The sequence below is a fragment of the Garra rufa genome, chromosome 19 (assembly GCF_049309525.1).
Source record: "Garra rufa chromosome 19, GarRuf1.0, whole genome shotgun sequence".
NCBI lineage: Eukaryota > Metazoa > Chordata > Actinopteri > Cypriniformes > Cyprinidae > Garra > Garra rufa.
Genome location: NC_133379.1, coordinates 28,897,674 through 28,920,052, shown reverse-complemented (window position 1 = coordinate 28,920,052; position 22,379 = coordinate 28,897,674). Strand labels below are relative to the sequence as shown.

At 34.5% G+C, this 22,379-nt stretch overlaps 1 protein-coding gene across 1 annotated transcript in view; it reads right to left on the bottom strand.

Moving 5' to 3' along the window:
• Positions 1-3,429: 3,429 nt before the first annotated feature.
• The window catches only part of tnfrsfa (tumor necrosis factor receptor superfamily, member a), a 29,833-nt gene continuing 10,883 nt past the window's right edge, over positions 3,430-22,379 (bottom strand). Inside the window, exons 2-10 of the mRNA XM_073824402.1 lie at positions 15,280-15,433; positions 13,239-13,367; positions 10,455-10,566; positions 10,020-10,150; positions 9,825-9,914; positions 9,268-9,305; positions 7,414-7,710; positions 7,220-7,256; positions 3,430-5,617 (exon numbers count right to left, since the gene is read on the bottom strand). Coding sequence (XP_073680503.1) covers positions 5,328-5,617; positions 7,220-7,256; positions 7,414-7,710; positions 9,268-9,305; positions 9,825-9,914; positions 10,020-10,150; positions 10,455-10,566; positions 13,239-13,367; positions 15,280-15,433 — 1,278 coding nt within the window. The 3' untranslated portion in view covers positions 3,430-5,327. The remainder of the gene's footprint in view (positions 5,618-7,219; positions 7,257-7,413; positions 7,711-9,267; positions 9,306-9,824; positions 9,915-10,019; positions 10,151-10,454; positions 10,567-13,238; positions 13,368-15,279; positions 15,434-22,379) is intronic.

The window sequence follows — 22,379 nt, the reverse complement described above, 5'->3', positions numbered from 1 at the left end:
TTCAGACTTTTGAAGGATGCTTTTGTGTTTTGGAGCTCAATTAATATCTCTGCGATAAGGATGGGAGCGAGTGACCAATGAAACAAACTGAGATGTTTTTGAAGTGCTTTCAGTCTTTGAGTTTCTGAAGACCACATATGAACAAGACCAACTACAGTACCTCATTAGTTTTGGTTCAGCTCTGAGGAAGTCCAAAACACAGTGGATAGTTTAGACCAAAGACTATATTTTGTGTGCACCCTTCCTAAACTGTGGTAAATTTCAATTTTTCAACTTAAGTACAAAAGTTATTTGTAGAATATTGTCTCATTCATTAATGATTCAGAATGTCTGTGTGAAATTTGCATTCAAACATTTTCACAAAGAAAATATAAAATATAGTATCCACCTTATTTTTCCCGTAAGAGCGTAAATTTAATGGGTCTGGCTTCCAGTGTTATTCGCTTCAAACTATAAAGAGTTTTCACAAAATGTCATCAATCGGCCATATCGGTGGCACTGAATGTAAACAATGCTACTGAACCAAACAAAACTCAGATTATTGCTGCTGAAAATGGTAAATTATTGTCATGTTTTGGGCTGTACTAACCTGGGAAAAACATTTGGAATACAATAGACTGTCAAAAGTTCGAACAAATCAAGGAAAAGAATGCAAATACTGTCTGAGGAACAAAATGCGTTTGTGGTTGGCCAAACTGAACCAGGATTTCCAGGGCATGAATCTTGACAATATTTGTTTGTTTTTATAATTTCCGGTCAGGTAGGTGAAAAATTAGGCTAATATCTTAATAGTCTGTCAAACTATTGTGCCCTTTCCCGCTTACTAAGTCCTTCTCTATATGATTTAGCAGCATCCACACATTTTTTTCCATGGTTTAGACAGCATAAATTAGTAGAAAAACGTAATTATTAGTACATTAACCATGCAATTAATGCTTTTGTTTACATCCGATATGGATGTAAACAACATATCTCCAATATGGCCATGCATCGAGTAACCAACCAAACCATAATGTAAGTGCAAACCCTCTATCAAAACAGCTTGTTTTGCTGCTTAATAAGTGCAAACTGATGTGTCTAGCCATATTATTGTATTATATTAATTATGAACACACTGGTTTGTAGTGGAACAGTTTTAAGGTTTACTGCACTTGTTATTCTTTTCATGATTTCCCTAGAGCAGCCAGTGAACCGGAAGTCTCTCATTTACAGAAAATGCACTCTAAATGTATTAACATTACAACAAAGTACAAATTCATATACCTACGTACGGTTTTCTGCGGTTGTAACTACAAGGGATGCGTCTCCGACCGGAAACTAACAATGAAATTAATGTTTCTACCTATTATATTGTGTTTTATTAACGTCTACACGCATGCCCAGTAGCCAGAGCTGTATCTTCTAGCATAAACTGTTTCCTGCGCGTACCCACCTTATTTTTCCCGTAAGCGCGGGCGCGCCCTCTTCCGGTCTCATCTGCGTCCAGTTATTTTTAGCTGTACAAAAGGACAAGGTCCTGGCTGTCTGGTCAGGGTATATTTGTACAAAACAGCTTGTTTTGCTGCTTGCTATTGCACATTGGTGTGTTTTACAATATTTTTATGGTAATTATAAACACGCTGGTTTGTAGTGCAATTTTTTACCGTTTACCTCACATTGTTTATTTGCGGCTAATGAACCGGAAGTCTCGTCCATAGGCATACTTCCGCGTAAGAATAAGGTGGAAAAATACCACTAAGCCTCGCAATTAGCAATTAGAAAATGAATGAGAGTTTGTGGAGAGCAACAATATTATTTGATGATTATTTGGCTGTGCTTTTATGTCTCATATAGACCTTTTTCCTGAGTAAACGATGAGCGCCGCCATTACGAATTCTAACGGCAGATTGAATGCTTTTCTGTTCCGGTTTCCATAGGAACCCATTCAAATAGCGTCCATCTGTTTTTAATGTAGCTAACATCCGCTGTTTCGTGTCATCTACACACTCATTAAAGTGAGGCACTGACAAATGACGGTCATTTGCGACATTGCCAAGTGATGGCGCTATGGAGCCATGTGCTTTTTAAAAACATTTTAATAGGTTTAACATTAGTTTATTAGCTCGGAATATACCCTAATTTGACTAGAAACAATGCAGACCGGAAATGCAAAGCATTCTTTCAGTTAAGAGTCGGATTTACTTCTGTGTTCAGGAAAAACGTCTATATTCCAGGAGTTTACACAGCCTCTTGCCTCAGGGAATGTGGTTTCTGTCTCCATGGATTGGCCCAAGTCTACCGGAAGTTCTTAGAGTCAGCAGGAGCCTGCAGAGGCGTTTGGAAATGTCCAGCTGAGTGCGGACAACACACCTTCCATAAAGCCTAAGAACTCGGATTTATATCATGACAGCTGTAGAGTCGCTACAGGCAGTGTTTCACTGTTTCAGACAACCTGGAGATAGATATTACATAAAGATTTGCTGGCAGAAAACACGTTTGGCACCTTGATACCTCAGATCTTCATACTGTCAGCATCTGTACAGTGGTTCTTGTTATTTAATTAAAATATATTTTGAAAGATTGTATATTTTTCTATTACAATGGACATAAAGTAACCCTAATTAACCTAGATGATTTCATCACTGTATATGTGACCCTGGACCACAAAATCAGTCACAAGGGTTATTGTTTTCAAATTTAGGATTGTTAGGATAGGATCAAATTTGGCCGAAATACAACTGAAAATCTAGAATCTGAGGGTGCAAAAAAATCTAAATATTGAGAATATCACCTTTAAAGTTGTCCAAATGCATGCATATTACTAATCAAAAATTAAGTTTTGATATATATATACGGTAGGAAATTTACTAAATATCTTCATGGAACATGATCTTTACTTAATATCCTAATGATTTTGGCATTAAAAAAAAAAGGATAATTTTGACACATAATGTATTTTAGGCTATTGCTACAAATATACCCATACTACTTAAGACTGGTTTTGTAGTCCAGAGTCACATTTATCCTTGTACATTCAATGACTTTGTAAAAATTGCTTTTCATTTTGATGTTTCATATTGAAAGTCTTAATACGTCACTGCATATCGTTCTCTTTTCAAGAAACACTTAACACTTCACCCAAAATGAAAATTCTGTCATTAATTCCTCACCCTCATGTTGTTCTAAACTTGTAAGACCTTCATCTTCAGAACACAAATTAAGATATTTTTGATGAAATCCAAGAGCTTTCTAACCCTGCGTAGACAGCAATGCAACTGAAGTGTTCCCTATATATTTTAAAACGATAGGAGATTGCAAAAATTATTGCAAAATTATTTAGAGATTATTATGTAATCAGTATTTAAACATAACACCATATCTTCACTTTTCTGTGAAGGAGACGTCTGATGGATGAACTTGGCAGGAAAACTTTGGTAATTTTTGTTTCATTTTATTTGAAAACAAAAACATTCTACAACAACTTTGCAACAGCAAACATTTTACATTCATAAACAATTGTCTAAGGGGAAAAGGAGATACAAAAATTCTACTCATAGAGAGACATTGGGCAAACGAAGCATAGAATGAGCGAGCACTGAGGCATGCGTCTGTGTTAGGCATCAAGGCAGGAACAATGTGGAGTCAATATAAAAACAAAATATTTTTTATAAAAACAGATGGCACTGAACTGCTCAGAGGTAAAAACTCCTGCACCTACATCATGAAGAGACTCAATGTTAAATTCAGTGCAAAAAAAAGATAAAAGATTTGAAGAAAATGCTGTTAAGATGTGAAAAAGGTCCCTTGAAATTGATGCAGGTTTTTTTCTATTGCTCTTCAACTCTATGTCAATAGGTGGCAGTGCCTGCACTGTACGACAGCTCTACAATTTCATAATTACACCGGGAAGGGAGGGGGAGCCATTTTGTTCTGAATGTCAGCTTTACGAATCTTTTTAAAGGCGAAGCTGATCTGAGATCTGTTCTTAAAGTATAATATTTCATACACCAATACAGCTACATAGCTATACAGCCGAGTCAGACATCACAGTTCATTTACTACTACGTAAATGAATTAAGCCCTATTTATTTCGATAAAACAACATTTATTCCGTTTGTCCGTTTTAATCTCAATTTGTTCCTTCGGTTCGATTTTTATTTAGTCATAGGCAGTACTTCATGACCTTGTGCTTTTAGGGCTTGCATAAATATATCTATTAGTTTCGTTTAATAGAATTCTTAACTATGTACATACTAGACAAAAGTAGTTTGTGGGTGAGCATAAATTTCCTTCATCTTGTAACTATTTAAAAAACACGTACCTGTGCACTACCGCATATAAAAACAAGAACAGCGAGCAGTTTGAAATGCCTCCTGATCCTCGAATTAATTCAACTTGTGGAAGCAGATACAAAGCGTCCAAGAGATACTGACCGTGGTACTCTTTCAAGCCTTTCTTTAAACAACAATTTGCCGGGAATATAACCATCCACAGCTAAGGACACGTTTTGTCATTCGTTTAACAAGAAATGCGTCTGTAGTAAGGGACGCACTCGGGGTAAATAAAGAAATGTCTTTTTATCAACAGAAAAACTACAGGAAGATCTGCTTGTGGAAAAACCGAAGGATTCTCAGTCGATAAATGCTTCAGGAACACTTACTGCAGGTGAATATTGGTAACAGGTATAAATAATACGGAATTAGACAATACAAATAAATAACGTTACATCACTTATTTCAATATAAATAAGGAAAACGGAACAGGCAAGAAAGGCCGAGAAGGTTGAAAACATCTCGCCCTTGCACCTAACAGATTTGTGTGGGGAACAAAATCAGAAATCACCTTTCACAGACTGGCATTTGAGATATTCCATAATAACCTTGTTCCGAACTGAAACCTTTAATTGCTGAGTGATTTGAAATCCAAAACCAAGTTTTAAACTCATATTGAAGGGTATTTGTAACCGAGTTCATACAAGGTTTGTAGCTAAGAACTGAAGTGATTACATGTAGTGTGAAGCTTGTGAACAGTTTGTGCCTGTCAGTATGAACACAGAACTAAATACACTTGTCTTGGCTTAACCATCTAAACGTAGGCTTTGGACCAACCGGTAGTTTAAAAGCCTGAGGCCAGTGCATCAAGTAACACTACAATGCACGATTAAGAGGGAACACAGCGCCCTCTGCTGCTAGCCAGTGTAAATCCTCCAAAAAAGGTCCAGTGTTGGCTTCTAAACCCAACTTGGGCGCTACAGAGAGGTGTTTCTCCAACGTCTCCATGAGACCGACACCTCTCCATCATTTAGTTTATTTTTTAAGCAACAAATATCTTGCAGTCTTCAAGAGACGTCACTCATATTTGTAGTAGCCTCGTTCTACTGCTTTGGAGGCGATGTGTTCTGCTGAATACCGCTGGTCCAGGTCTAGAAGAGCGTTTAGTAACGTGTTGATGTTTGCCCGCAGGCCTTCTTTCTGCATCCAAACCCGCAGGAGGTCGTAGACTTTGTCCACAGGGTGTTGCGTTTCGGCCACCTTGATGGCGTTGTCGCTCACGCCGATGCTACGGAAGAACTTGTTGTGGTACCGGACATCCAGGGTGTCAAACAGGTCGAAACTCTTGCTTAGCGACTCCTCCTCACCTGTTAAATCAGAGCAATAAGACTTCAGAACATGTCTAATGGCCTGTTTGGAATATGAACTTGAAAGGAACTAATTATATTAGTCAAAAGGGTGCGTTCTGTACTTGTAATTAGGGTTAGGATTAATTAAGATACAGAATTAAGGTTTTTTTTCCACTTTAAACACCACCGTTCAAAAGTTTGAGGTTTTTAAGTAATTACTATTTTATTCTGCAGTGATGCATTAAATTGATAAAGTCATACTCATGACATTTATATAATTGAAGTTTTCTATTTCTCAAATAAATGCTGTTCTATGAATTCTCATTTACTAAATCAGCATATTAGAATGATTTCTGGTGGATCAAGTGACACTGAAGACTGGAGTAATGATGCTGAAAATGTATCTTTAACATTGCAGGAATTAAATATATATAAAAAAGAATATAACGTTTGCAGCATCAGAGAGTAATATTAACCTACACTACCAGTCAAAAGTTTTTAGACAGTAAAATTCATAATGTTTATTTGATCCAAAAAGCAGTAATGTGAAATATTTTTACTATTTAAAATAACTGCTTTCTATTTGAATAAATTTTAAAATGTAATTTATTCCTGTGATCAAAGCTACATTTTCAGTATCATTATTCCAGTCAACAGCATCACATGATCCTTCAGAAAACATTCAAATATGCTGATTTGCTGTTCAAGAAACATTTTATTATTATTATCAATATTTAAAACAGCTAAGTACTTTTTTTAGGGATTCTTTGATGAATTGAAAGATCCAAAAGATCAGCATATTTTTTTTTTGTTAAAGAAATAATAGAAATGAATACTTTAATTTAAAAAGTCTTTAAATTAATTAAAAAATGACATTTATAATGTTACAAAAGATTTCTATTTCAGATAAATGCTTTATACTCAAAGAAACCTGAAAATATTCTACTCAGCTGTTGTCCACATAATAATATTAATAAATAAATGTTTTTGAGTAGCAAATCAGAATGATTTCTGAAGGATCATGTCACTGGAGTAATAATGCTAAACAATTCAGCTTTGAAATCACAGGAAAAAATCACATTTTATAATATATTGAAATTGTTATTTTTAAACAGTTATTTTAAATATTCAAATATTTCAAAATTGTACTGTTTTTGCTGTGCTTTGGATCAAATAAATGCAGACTTGGTGAGCAGACAAGACTTCTTTAAAAAAATGGTGATTGCTCCATCAGAAATAATACAGTGATTTAGTAATGATTTCTGATGGATCAATCATTGAAGACTGTAGAAGACTGTATTGAAGTAATGCTGCTGAAAATTCATCTTTAAAATTGCAAGAATAAACTACATTTTAAGATGTATTAAAATAGAAAGCTGTTATTTGAAATTGTAATAATATTTCACAATATTACTGTTTTTATTGTATTTTTGATCAAATTAATGCAGCCTTGGTGAGCATAAATGACATTTCATTTGAAAAAAAATAAATAAATGATTATGATCAACCCAAAACATTTGAACGGTAGCATATCTTTTTCTATTATTTGTATGTTTTTGTCATTTCCTTTTATGTCTTATACATTCTTCAAATACCGTGTCTGAGAGAAGAGTATCTTACCAAGTAAAGGAACAAGTCTTCTGGGAGGACCATCATCCTATTAAATAAAGAAAAAAATCAGGTTAGCAATGTTGTGAATTCAGTTACATTTTTAGTAAATAAAGACTTCTGCTTGAGAACAAGAATCTTTCCATATATCTGCAGGCACCATCTTGCTATTTCACTGCAAAAAAAAAATCCCAGTTTTGACTTACCTGTGCCCATGGCTCTGTAACTGTCTCCGTCTGTCTTGGGGCTGGGGGACTGGATCGTGGCGATTCCTCGTAGACTGCAGGAGGCAGAACAGTTAGACTAGTTTGGGAAGAGCTGGTAGTGTTTGGCAAGCTGTCGCCCAATCCTCGGTCCTCATCCTCCACTGGTATGCTCTTGGTGCCTGTTTCCTGCGTTTCTTGCGTCAGCAAGGGGCGGGACTCTGGGCGTTGCCCCTCTTCCCTCTCTAATCCAGCATTGCGGCTGTTCTCTTGTTCCTCTTCTGATCTTGGGCGCTCATCCTAAGTAATGTCATAAACAACAATAGATTAAAACTGTAAGTTAACGTAAATAATTTAGTAAAAAATATTTTGGTAAACTGTATTTTAGTTAAGTTATTTTTAGTTTAGTTATTTTTTTTAAATATTATTATTTTTTTTGCAGTTTTTTTTGCAGCATCAGAGAGTAACATTAACCTACACTACCAGTCAAAAGTTTTTGAACAGTAAGATTTTTATTGTTTTTTTTTTTTAAAGAAGTCTCTTCTGCTCTCCAAAAACAGCAAAAGCAGTATTAGTGTGAAATATGTTTTACTGTTTAAAATAACTGTTTTCTATTTGAATATATTTTAAAATGTAATTCATTCCTGTGATCAAAGCTACATTTTCAGCATCATTACTCCAGTCAACAGTGTCACCTGATCCTTCAGAAATCATTCTAATATGCAAGGCAAGGCAAGTTTATTTATATAGCACATTTCATACACAATGGCAATTCAAAGTGCTGTACATAAAAGGAATTAAAATCATAATAGCATAAAAATCAAAAATTTAAAATAATAATCACAACAATAAAAACAGTGAATTTAAGAACATTTAAGATGATTTAAAAAAGTGATTTTAAAATTAATTAGCACAGTAAAATGATTATACATAAAATAATGCAGTCTGTTTGGACAATAAATGCACAACTGAACAGATGAGTTTTGAGTCTGCATTTAAATGTGGCTAATGTATTAGCACATCTGATCTCTTCTGGAAGCTGGTTTCAACTGCGGGCGGCATAATAGCTAAAAGCGGATTCCCCCTGTTTTGTGTGAACCCTTGAGATTACTAACTAATTATGCAGATTTGCTGTTTAAGAAACATTTTATTATTATTTTCATCAATATTTAAAACAGTTTTTTTTTTACCAATTTTTTTAGGTTTCTTTAATGAATAGAAAGATCCAAAGATCAGTATTGATCTGAAATAAAAAAAAAAGCTTTTGTAACATACACTACACCATTCAAAAGCTTGGAGTCAGTATAATTTTTTTGTTGTTGTTGTGAAGAAAATCATAGAAATTAACACTTTTACTTAAATTAAAATGTATTAAACAAAATTTAAATTAATTTAAATAAATTAAAAATTACATTTTAAATTAATCAAACAATTATGATAAAGACATTTATAATGTTATAAAAGATTTATATTTCAGATAAATGCTGTTCTTCTGAATTTTCCATTTAAAGAAACCTGAAAAAAATTTTTTACTCAGCTGTTTTCGACATAAAAGTTTTTTGAGCAGAAAATCAGAATATTAGAATGATTTTTGAAAGATCATGTGATTGAGTAATGATGCTAAAAATTTGGCTTTGAAATCAGAGGAATACATTTTTTTTATTATATGTATATAAAACAGTTATTTTAAATAGTAAAAATATTAATTTTTCTAATCTAATTTGTACTGTTTTTGCTTTACTTTGGATCAAATAAATGCAGACTTGGTGAGAAGAAGAGACTGTTCACTTACTGTTCAAAAACTTTTGACTGGTAGTGTAATTCAAAATAATGCATAAAAAGCCAACAAACACTTACAATAGGAATCTTCACTTCTTTTAAATCACCAGGAGCATCTGAAATAAAGTTGACAGCAAGTATGTCCATGAAACATATGTATTTAAAGCAATTTCGGTAACACTTTACAATAAGGTTCATTAGTTAAACATTAGTTACTGTATTAACTAACATGAACTAACCATGAGCAATACATTTGTTACTGTATTTACTAATCTTTATTAACGTTAGTTAACGGAAATACAGTTGTTCATTGTTTGTTCATGTTAGTTCACGCTGCATTAACTAATGTTAACAAAATTTTAATAATGCATTAGTAAATGTTGAAATTAACATTAACAAAGATTAATAAATGCTGTATAAGTGCAGTTCATTATTAGTTCATGTTAACTAATGTGGTTAACTAATGTTAACTAATGAACCTTATTGTAAAGTGTTACCGCAATTTCAATAGATCTGCAAAGTGGAAAATCAATTGTACCTCTATGACATTAGACTATGCATTAAATGTTGTACAATGTACAATAAATGATACACATACATTTAATACAAGGAATAAAAAAGGATTTTTAACATACCGCTTAGTTGACGTTGACGTCTTTTACAGAAGAAATATATTACAAGCAGGATGAATATCAGCAGAAATAAAAGAAGTGGTATAACGATCGCTGAAAAAGAAGAAACGATTAAACATTTCCTTGATTTATTACATGATGCAGTGTAATTAATGTCAAGGTTAATTTTAGACTTTTGTATGCATGTGTTTGCCTTACCTATAGTATGAGTGTTATTTGATACCGAGGGCTTGTCCGTTGGACCTTCAGTCGGAGGAGAGTTTCGTTTCCTGCACTTGGTATTATATGTCGCAGTGCAACGGCTTACTTCTTCCTCGTCAGCTTTGCACCTGCAAAACCACAGTCAAAAATATGCCTTTTAGAAAAGGTGTGAAGCCAAAGGCCTAAAATAGGAGTCTTAAAGTGATTGTCATTATGAATAGCACAGTAATAGCCCCAGGGGTTAAAGGTGGAGAGGGTGAATCAGTGGGAAAGGGATCTGACTCATTGGATGTGGTGATCTAAAGCAGAGGCTGGGGCTAAAAGGTTAAGAGAATAGAAGGTGATAGCGTCAGATCTGGCTGCTTTCATCTGGGTGTTGTGCTGCAGAGCAGAGGTCAAATGGGAAGAGCATGTTCCAGAGGAAAAACTCACTTGGCACATTTCTTGCACACTTCACATGGCTCGTCCGGCAGGCAGAAGGTACCGGGTTTGCATTCACACTTTGTGTTGCTTGTGCTGGTGCATTCTGCAACCACAATTTGATCTGTAAAGGAAGGAAGAGAAGCAAAAAGGTGAGCGAGGTAATCGTAATGGACCTAATGGTTTTTTGCCTCCGCAAACAGTTCAAATGCATGGAACACATGTCTCTAAATAGTGATCTGAATGTTGGATCATTCCAGATTTGATTCAGATTTAGAGAGAATGATTGAGTGTCTGTCTGTTACAACTAACAACTGCCTCAGAGAGCAGCTGGAATAGAAAGTCAGTCTTAACACACATTTGAAGGGTGAACTGTCAATCCATATGCAAGAGAAAAGGCAAAATGCACCTTTCAAAAGTTAAATGGATTACTGATTAATGTTGGATAAATTCAGATTGTGATCCAATTTTAATGAAATTTAGATTAAATAATAATTTAAACTAATATCTGTCTAGGAGGACATTAGAAATGCACCTCTAAAGGTAAAATGAATAATATACATTTCAGATAAATCCAGATCTTGATCCAGATTCAATTTAAATTTAGTTAAAAAAAGATTTATAACTATTATTGTTAAAACAAATCTCTAAGATGACAGCTGAAATGCACTGCTGCAGGGTAACATGAAACATTTACATTTTTGATAGATCCAGATCCTGATCCAGATTCAATCCAAATTTAGATAAAAAATGTTTGCAAAGTATTATTGTTAAAACTAATCTTTGAGAAGACAGCTGAAATGCACTGCTGCAGGGTAACAGAAAATATTTACATTTTTGATAAATCCAGATCCTGATCTAGATTCAATCCAAATTTAGACAAAAAAGGTTCAAAAGTATTTTTATTCAAACAAATCTCTAAGAAGACAGCTGAAATGCATCTCTGCAGGGTAACAAAATATTTTTATTTTTGATAAATCCAGATCCTGATCCAAATTCAATCGAAATTTAGATAAAAAAAAGGTTGCAAAGTATTATTTTTAAAACTAATCCTTAAGAAGGCAGCTGAAATGCACTGCTGCAGGGTAACAGAAAATATTTACATTTTTGATAAATCCAGATCCTGATCCAGATTCAATCTAAATTTAGAAAAAAAAAGGTTCAAAAGTATCACTATTCAAAAAATATCTAAGAAGACAGCTGAAATGCAAAGCTGCAGGGCAACATAAAATATTTACATTTTTGATAAATCCAGATCCTAATCCATATTCAATCCAAATTTAAATGAAAAGGTTGCCAAGTATTATTGTTACAACTAATCTCTAAGAAGACAGCTGAAATGCACATCTGCAGAGTAAAACTAAATATTTACATTTTGGATAAATCCAGATCCTGATCCAGATTCGATCCAAATTTTGATTTAAAAAAATGAATCAATGTTTAAATGAATAATTGGATAAATGTTTGATCAATCCAGATGCAGTTTCAATCCAGAATTGGATTCTATTTATATTTAGTACAACTAACATCTGCCTCAGAAAACAGCTAAACTGCATGGAAAGTCTTAATCAACACACCCTTGTGACTCAGCAAGCAGAAGGGCTAACCTGGGAGTGATTAATTGTGCAAAATAGATTCCGAACAAGACGCCACATGATACAGGCACGCCCTGCATCATCCTAAAACACACACACACACACACACACACACACACACACACACACACACACACACACACACACACACACACACACACACACACACACACACACACACACACACACACAAACCTTGGACAAGAGACACAAAGGTGTGCATAAACTAGAGGATAGTTCAGTCATTCATACACACACAAACGGCTAGCGAAAGAACACAGGAGTGGGGCCACACCCAGGACGTGTAACATTAGGAGATCAGATTCCCAGGAGCGAGGTGTCCGGCACAGGAAACACTAGACTCAGCTCTATTCACGAGGCCTGCTTATGTCCCCGTCCCTCTTGAGAATCCTAAGGGAGGCTCATTGTCTAAATGGGCGAGTGAGATTTTGTTTATACGAATATGTAGTGTTTACAACAAAGTTTGGATCCGAACAAGCAGTAGGGTCTTGTGGGAGTGTTTAGGTAAATCAAATGACTAAATAAACGGTGAATGTGGCTGTCCAATCAAAATAAACAGCAGTTTAATGGATGGCTTTGACTTCATAGGAACCAGAGACAGACTAAATAGCTCTGCAGAAGAATGGGCTGTCACAGCGGAGCTTTCTGCGATGGGTTCAATGTGCTTCAGATCAATGTGCCGTCTCACTTGGAGATCACAGTGTGCCGCACATTTTTCCATCCTGTACAAAAGGCGCGTCTGAATTTCCAAAAGCAAATAATTCAGATGCCAGAACGGTTATATCATCGCTGAAATTTTGTAATTTCACTTTTCCGACAGCAAATTCAGATGTTAATTGTTTGTCCAGTAGTCACCAGCGATGGGTTGCGTTACTGCCTTCCCAGCATGCCAAGGACCATGTGTGTTCCATTATTCATTCGAGATGTATAAATGTTACATTCCTGAGTGCTCTGCTTCTCCAGAGAGTCAGTGCAGACTACAGATGGCTGTCTACTGGAAAACTCAACAATCAATTACAAAAGCAGAAGGTTGAGATTTCTGCATCTCCACGTGCCAGTCGCAGACCTGAATCACACACAACTTTGACTCTGGCCTTGCCTTTGTCAAACATGTAATTGTGATATTGACTCAAACTCCGGGTTAAATGACTGGTTTAGAGAGGAAAATGGAGAATTTTACCTCTGTGGCACTGGCTGCACTGCAGACACTGCTCCATGCCTGTGGGGTGCTCGGCATATGCGCCCTTCTCACACGGAGAGCAAATGCCTTTTTCCTGGTCCCTGCTACATTTCTCTTTCACATAAGTTCCTGTGAATGGAAAACATATTATAACAGACATCAGATCTCAAGATATGGCAGTTGAGGAAAAGCAGAATAGGAACAAGTTCTTATTTATAATCAAACTTATTTAAAATAACTATTATTAAGACCACAGAATGCAACATTTGACAAAAGTATTTTTTTATGACGACACCAACATTTTTATGACGACACCAGTGATTTAGTGTTCAAAAATTAATTAGCATTCCTCATCTGAAAAATTTGCCTTAAGAATAGTAAGTACATTTTAAACAACCCTTTTTTTCAACAAGACCACAGGAAAGCAACATTTAATCAGAGACGTTTCATGCAATTTTTGTTGAATTAAAATTTATTTTCTTGGTATATATTCTGACACTAATCACATAGTATTAAATTAATTACAATTTATAATATGAAAAATGTACAATAAGTACATTTTAAGTAACCATAAACTTTTTTTTTTTTTTTTTTTCAAAAAATATATTTTGAGTGCTTTTATGTCATTAATTTTCATTAAATAGCTAACAAGTTACACTTATTAAATCTTTAAAGTAAGTTTGTTGCATTAAAATGTCTTCTCTTGGTATATATTCTGAAACCGATCATCTGGTATTAAATTATTAGTAAGCATTTCTCATTAACCAAATATGTTTTCTTTGCAAGAATCTATTTTATAAGTGTATTTATCCTATTATTTTTCATAAAAATAGCTAACATTAAGTACATTTTTAAAGTAACTTTTTTCAATAAGTCCACAGAATGCAACATTTAGTCAAATATGTTTTATGCACTTTTTTTTGTATTAAATGTCTTTTGAAAGGTTTTTCTTGTTATGTATTCCGACAATAAAATAATTAATTAGCATTTTTCATATGAAAAGTGTACAATAATTAAGTAACCATAATTTTTTTTCTCTATTTTTAAGAGTATTTATGGCATTATTTTCGTAAAAACAGCAATAAGTACATTTTAAAGTAACCTTTTTTTTTTCAATAAGATCACAAAATGCAAAAGATTTTTCATGCAATTTTGTTGCATTAAAATGTCTTTTAAAATGTTTTTTATTGATATGTATTCGATAAAATTAATTAGCATTTCTCATATTATCCATTTTGTTTAGTGTATTTTTTCATAAAAAAAATTTAAAAACTATTTAAATAAGACCACAGAATGTTTCATGCAATTTTTGATGTTTTTTTTCTTGGTATGTATTCTGACATTAATCATCTAGTGTTAAATTATTAATTAGCATTTTCCACATTAAAAATGTACAATAATGACTTATTTTAAGTAAACAAACTTTTTTCTTCAAGAATCAAATGTAAGTGTGTTTATGCCATTAACAATAAGTACATTTTTCAATAAGACCATAGAATGCAACATTTAGTCAGATGTTTAATGCAATTTTTGTTGCATTAAAAATATCTTTTAAAATGTTTTTTTTCTTTGTATGTATTCTGACACACACCATCTAGTATTAAATTATTAATTAGCATTTTACATATGAAAATTTTACAATAAGCACATTTTAAGTACCAATTAACTTTTTTCTTCAAGAATCTACTTTTTTGTGTATTTATGAACACCTCCGTCAGCACAAACCTTAAAATATCTCTCAAGAGACAGCTTTATGATGAAACAGTTTTATGAATGAGAATGCCAAGTTAATAACCATTCTGTTATTTTCAACAGAGAATGATACTCTTAATAGCAACGTTGACAGATAAATGTCAGCGCTTCACCAACAAAGCCTGGAGAGCCATTTTAAACATCTTGAAAACAAGCTTATGCTTTAATTTACTTTAAAATCTTCGCTTTGAGCGAACTGAGTCATTTGTGTTTACATTTACTTGCCTTTACAAGGGAAGTTCTCACGGTTTGATAGGAACTTCAGAAATGGATCTTCACTGTTACTTACCAGCTTCACAGTTTTTGCAGCAGAAGCTGTTGTGAGGGTATTCCTGGTTTTCCATGCAGTTCATCTGTCTAGCTGTGCGGTTCTGGAGCTCTCCTACAAACCCAAGCTCTGCGGCTCCATGACCCACATGAATCAAAGCAATGATAATCGGGACCTAGAGAAAGGGCGGAAAGAAGAAGAGAATTCGATTTTTCAGTATGCACTCATGATGACTTGCAATTCATGATTTTGGTTTTACTTGGTGAAACATGAGGTAAATATAAAAAAATAAAAAAATAATGAATATTTTAGAAAATATGTGACCCTGGACCACAAAACCAGTCTTTAGTAGCATGGGTAAATTAGCAGCAATAGCAAAACAAGGTATGATTTTTCCTTTATGCCAAAAATCATTAATATATTAAGTAAAGATTATGTTCCATGTTCAATTTTGTAAATTTCCTACCGTAAATATATCATATATGTATTGCTAAGAACTACAATTTAAACAACTTAAACAAAAGTTGATTTTCTCAAGTATTTTGATTTTTTTGCACCATAAGATTCCAAATTTTCAAATGGTTGCATCTCGCTATGTAAAAAAAAAAAAAAAAAAAAATCTCAAGATTTCAATTAGATCCTGAGTCCCAGATTTTCAGTCTCAGACATTTTGCACAGAAATTTGAAAAATATGGAAATATGAAAACACCACATATGGTGTCATTCCAACATTTTTTTGAGCAGTTGCAGTATCTAGAATACTCGATAATAATAATTTTAATCATATATGTGACCCTGGAACACAAAATCAGTCTCAAGTAGTACTGGGTATATTTGTAGCAATATTTGAAAATATAGTATGGGTCAAAATTATTATTTTTTTTTGTTTTATGCCAAAAATTATTAGAATATTAAGTAAAGATCATGTTTAATGAAGATATTTTGTAAATTTATCAAAACGTAATTTTTGATTAGTAATATGCATTGCTAAGAACTTCATCTGGACAACTTCAAAGGTGATTTTCTCAATATTTGATTTTTTTCACACCCTCAGATTCCAGATTGTCAAATAGTTGTATCTCGGCCAAATATTGTATTAACCAAACAAATGCATCATGGAAAGCTTATTTACTCAGTTTTCAGATAATGAATCTTAATTTTTCTTATGACTGGTTTTGTGGTCCAGGATCACATATTAGGACTAGGTTTGTCAGTAGATTCATTGCAATTAATATTTTTCTCATATTTAATGTATTTTGTGAACACATTGATTCAGTTACTCAAAAAAAATTTTTAAAACAAAAACAAAAAAATAAAATCTGACACTGTTGTAAACACTTCAGACAGCAGATGTCTTTACTCATCTTTTGGCATGAGTAATTATCATCACAAATATCACAGGTATAAAGACTGCAAATGACATTTTAAATTCCTCATCTGGATTTCATTCATAATTTAAATTGTTGTTTGCCGTCAGTGTGAATGACTAGGCATTTGAGCTTTACTTATGAGGCTGCAGGGGGCACACAAGACAAAAAAAGCTGGGGAAGAACAGCAGATAAGTGTTTTTTTTTTTCTAGAGAAATACCATTTTGTACTTTCACACGGCTCTTCGCAGTCGTGCTCTCTCACACGCATTCAGTCTTTCTTTCTCAGCTCCACAGGCAAACAGAGAGGTATTCTGAGTTCTCATAGCTGACCTTGTGTGAGCAATCTAGCATTTAATTCAAAACATCTGATGTGCACATCTGCAGAGCAAAGCAAATTAACAGAGCAGGAGAGAGTCTTTTCCTGGAGCAGAACAAAACAACCTACCCTGACAAAACGCACATTCACAGAACAAAAAAAAAGCTGCGGGATCCATGGAAATAACAGTAAATGTCTAAAAAAAACAATCTTCCAAATGGTGGGAGGAAGGTTCGATCTGACAAGGTCACAGACAAGAGTGCACAACAATGCTAAATGTGAATAAAAGCAACTAATCATATAATTACACAAACTTTGGACAGCAAATTAAACAAGCATGTCAACTTTTAAAAGGGCGAGCAAAACAAATCCAATACAATTTGCAGTTGACGTCAAAGGCACACAAATAAACTCCACTGCAATTCATCTGTCATCTAGACATGATTCGTATGATTGAGTTGTTTCATTACCCATTCAAAACAATTCGCAAACTTGAGTTACCAGTTTGAATCAGTCTGTTACTGAATCAATATGATGCTGCATTTTTGTACTTTGAGAAACATAAATCCGTATCATTGTTATGATGGCTTACTGTTCATTTGACAATGCATATTTAAAACTGCACGTGTACAAGAGATATTTTAATAAAAATGTATTATCTATTCTACCCCGTAGCAAAACTGCATGGTAATATTAAACTCTTAAAGGTACAGTAGCAAAAACAGCCTGTAGAATTGGAACATGGAAAATTGGTGCAACCAATTTGGGAAAACTACATTTTAGTGCAAGAAACCTTGGCGAACATTAAAAGTGAATTTTAGCAGTGGAAAAGTGTTTCTTTTGAACATTTAACAAATGTTCCCAATCCTAGTCAATGGTTAGTCAGTTCGGTATCTCAGTCTTTTTGTCTCAGAGGATAATGGGAAATGTAGGCCGTTAGATGGAGCCGGTGGTGTCGAGTTGCCGGTGAGGTGTATGGCGGTGGTGTTGTGTGTCTGGGAGAATGTGGGTCATTTGAAGTGGTGGCTCTAAAGTGTGTTGTTTAGCCGTAAATGAGGCCTTCTCATTGTGACACGCTGAAAAGAGGGAGAAGAAAGACGGGGTGCCTCAGGGACCGAGTAAAGTGCTCGTCTGAAGTAGAAGACCCCTGCTCCGCATGCAGAGTCCATACAGAGCTGCTGTTGACTCCCTCACACACACATCTCTGTCTGCTCACAACGACCCCCAAATATCTCTTCTTTTCTCTCATTTGACACACAAACAAAGACTGAAAATGAATGAAAAGCAACTACCCTATCACACTCCTTTTCCTCTTAAACACACACACATATAAAGAACAACCCTTGCCTTTACTTCTCTCTATCTCCCACACACATTGACTTTCTTTGAACATGTCTGTTAGACACTCATTCACCATATGGATGTGCTCTGATACACAGACACACACACACACATTCCCACACATCTCTTTTATCTTGAACACTTTGCATTTAACTGAAACCTCACGGCTCTGGAGACTAGGGTTGTGCTGCTTTTCTTAGTAGTAGTCAAATAAAAGTGCTAATCCATATTAGAGAGTACACAAAGATGGTAAACTTGTAAAATCGAAGCTTTAAATGTGTCTTCATTTACTCACCCTCATGTCATTCTGAAGAACTAAAGAGTTGTTGGTCCCCATTGACTTCCATAGTAGGGAATGAATTTCTGTTGTAGTCAATGGGGACTATCAACTGTTTGATTACCAGCATTCTTTAAAATATCTTCTTTTGTGTTCAACATAAGAAAGAAACTTAAACAGGTTTGGAATGACATGGGGGAAAATTAAAAGACAATTTTCAGTTTTGGGTTAACTATTCCTTTAATATGTAAATTGCTATGATTGGCCAACCATTGTTTACCAATATAATGAGCATTGTTGCTCCTTTGGGCAGGCAAAGATGACGAATTCTGAATAACTGTTATATAAATAGGGGTGTTCACATGTAATAATATGCTTATTAATTTGCAGGATGTTACATAATGATGCCAATTTCTGAACAACCTGTTTTGTATGTTTGCAAAAAAATAATGCATTGAATGCTGTATACTACTTGTGAAAAACTGTAAATAAAACAGTACAGATTGAAAAAGGACATACTGCAGTATTGTCTCAAATAACGATGTTGAACTTTTAAAAATAGCTTTTTTACAAAGCTTTTTTGAATTAAAACATTAATTGAAGACTATTTAAATAATAGGTCAATAAATTACTTGCATCAAAATGAAATTGCACAAGGAATAAAGTTCATTATGCTGTTTATGATTTAAAAAAATTGGCAAAAAACTGTAAAATTGTGAAATATTATTACAATTTAAAATATATTTCAATATATTTTAAAATGTAATTTATTCCTGTGATTACAAAGTTGCCATTACTCCAGTCTTCAGTGGCACATGATCCTTCAGAAATTATTCTAATAGACATATTTGGTGCTCAAGAAACATGTCTTATTAAAATCAATGTTGAAAACAGTTGTTTTTCTTAATATTTGTTTGGAAAGCCTCATATTTCAATTTTTTTTCCAAGATTCTTGGATGAATAGAAAGTTCAAGAGTATTTTTAAATAATATTTCTGAATGCTTTACCTTATACTTTTGATCAATTGAATACATGCTAATAATTATATATATATATATATATATATATATATATATATATAATATATATATAATATATATATAAATAAATGGTAGTGCAAGGCACAATAATATCCATTTTTATTTTTTCCCAATTTTTTTTCAGGATTCTTTTTTTTTTCCATGTTTTAATATTTCTTGAGTATTTTAATGGCTAAATTAAAAAATATTAAATCAAGAAGCATATGTACTTAATTTAAATCATAAAACGTACACAATTCAATTGCAATTTATCAAAAGTTTAACAAAAATGACATTAAGCCACTATTAAAGTTTTTTTTTTTTTTCAAATTCAATCTTATTTTTGGCCAATTCTGTGTTTTTCATACATTTTCTGCATCCCATTTTAATACATTTTATTCTTAAAATATATTTATTTATTACAGAAATACTGTTGTGTATTTACAATTTTCTGGTAAATAAATTCTGATTCCTTTAAAAATAATGTTTCAATAATTTTATTAGTAGTAGCAGTACTATCATTACACAAAGTAACAAATTTCTGTCACAACTTTTTCAAGTCAAACCAAAATTTTGACAGGTTGCTGTGAAGTTTGTATATGAGATGACGATAGTTTTTTTTCTCAAAAGAAATGATAAAATGCTTACAAAGTGATTATGTTTGTGTGTTCATGTACTTATATATTGAGGCGGCAGAGGCAAAAAAAAAAAAGTGCGTCTGCGCCATTCATTTACACAGAGAAATACAAAACATGCAATATTCACATTTAAATATTAGTTTTGCAGCTTAATATTTCACAGACACAAGTCCATATCACATTTTGATTTAAGTTTATTTGCCTACTCTTGATTTATTCAAACTCTTGGCAAATTCTGTGACATTCCATGGTGCGTTATACAGCAAATTCCATTTTTTTCTGACTGGATTCCACAATACTGTCTGTGTTTTCCGCATTGAGGAAATCATAGTGCCCTAGTACTGTATCAAGTTGAGTGCACTGCATTGTGGGACTATCCCATGCACTACATAGGCTATACTACACACTTTTGCAAATATTTTGTCCATTCTATGCATGCATACTACATAGCAAAAGTAGTATAATATTCTCTAGCCTTTGATTCCATGTATCTTTCAATGTTTAGTCAATAACCTAAGCTACAGTGCTTATGACAAACTGCAACAGCAAAACTTTAGATGTTGACAGTGTAATATTATGTACTAATATTTGTAGAATAGCAACAGGGTTGCCAAAACAGAGGAGCAATCAGAGAAGACATACCGCAGAGGAGAACAGCAGAATGCTACTTGTAAACTAGTATCAAATAGAGCCGAACAGCTGCGTTAAGACACCACAGAGGACCAGGGGAATTAGAAAATATGGCGATCGTGCTACAGTGTGCAAAACAACAAGTGAAACGAGGTTTTGCATTGTCAAACCGCAGATTTGAATGCTAATCCATCTTTAATAGCTGAAATATCACAACTGCCACAGTAAATCAACTCAAAAAACAGAGCCGAGACTTTACTCTGGGATGGAGATGCAATGTTTGGAACTCGGACGAGGGTACAATGGTCTTCTTGTTGGAAGACGGGCCGAGTCTATCAGCCTCGAGGGGAACCGAGGTGCCATTGAGTGTCCACACAGACAGTAAAACCTCTCGAGACAATGAAAGAAGTGCAGGCGAACCGAGCGCATGTGTGAGAGTTTCTCGAGCGAGTGTGAGTGTGTGTTGGGGGGAAGTCTGAGACAAACTTTGGCTCCAGTGGAGCCCTCTGGATGTCAGCCATGCCTTGTTGTTCTAAGGGAGTTTCCTGGATTGAGCAGCGCTGTCGAGCCACACTCTCTCCGCGCTCACGTCAGACTTTCCACAGACGTTCACATGCACACACACGTACAATCGCACCATTTAGACGCAGCCGTCGGGAGGTGGGGTCAGAGAGCGACGGCTATGGAGCGCTGGAGGAATTCGAAAAGAAAGGAGAAGGGGGACAGATACAATAGACGGAGTGTGAGAAGCACAGAAATGGCACAAAACGCAGGCCAGGCGCATGGGAGTTTGGGAAGGCATGGCGGAGAGGAACGGAGAGTGAAAGAAGAGAGATTCCTGACTTTGAACGGGCACACTGAAACCATTCAGACAAGTGGAACATTAAAAGTCACACTAATAAGCTACAGTACTCGCTCTTTCACACTCAAACACACACACACACACACACACACACACACAACTGCAAAGCCTGAATTTTCCCAGTACAGAGTGAAGCACACATATCAGTTGCTGCAGCCTGAAAAATTAGTAGCTGCGTTAATGCCTGACACCTGTTCTGGCCCCCTTGGAGCATGCAAGCCCATCTGGGTCAAAGTTCGCTGATTTGCCAATGACATCAGCCGCCAATGACAGCGGAGCCTGTCTGACAGACGTCTATGCCAAGCACTCGTTAAAAAGCAGTCGAACTTTTTCCCCGACTGCGTTTGTGTGCGCGAATGCTATGGAAACTCCACGTCTCCATGGCAACACGTCTGATCCCGGGACAGGTGGTCTTTCTTTTTCTTTTCTTTTTTTTCTTTGGAGAGGCACGGATCGGGAGGCAGTTATGTCACTTCCTGTGTCTGCACATTCCTGATTTGGTGAATCATTGGATTCCAGAGTGGCACTAGAGTGAACTTGTCAGATTTCTTGCTGACGGCTCATAGTGAAACTATTAAAAAACAAGGAACAACAAATAGTTGACGTCATTAGATGACTTGCTGGAATGAAGAGACAATGTTTTGATGCTCTTCTGCAATTGTAGCCAC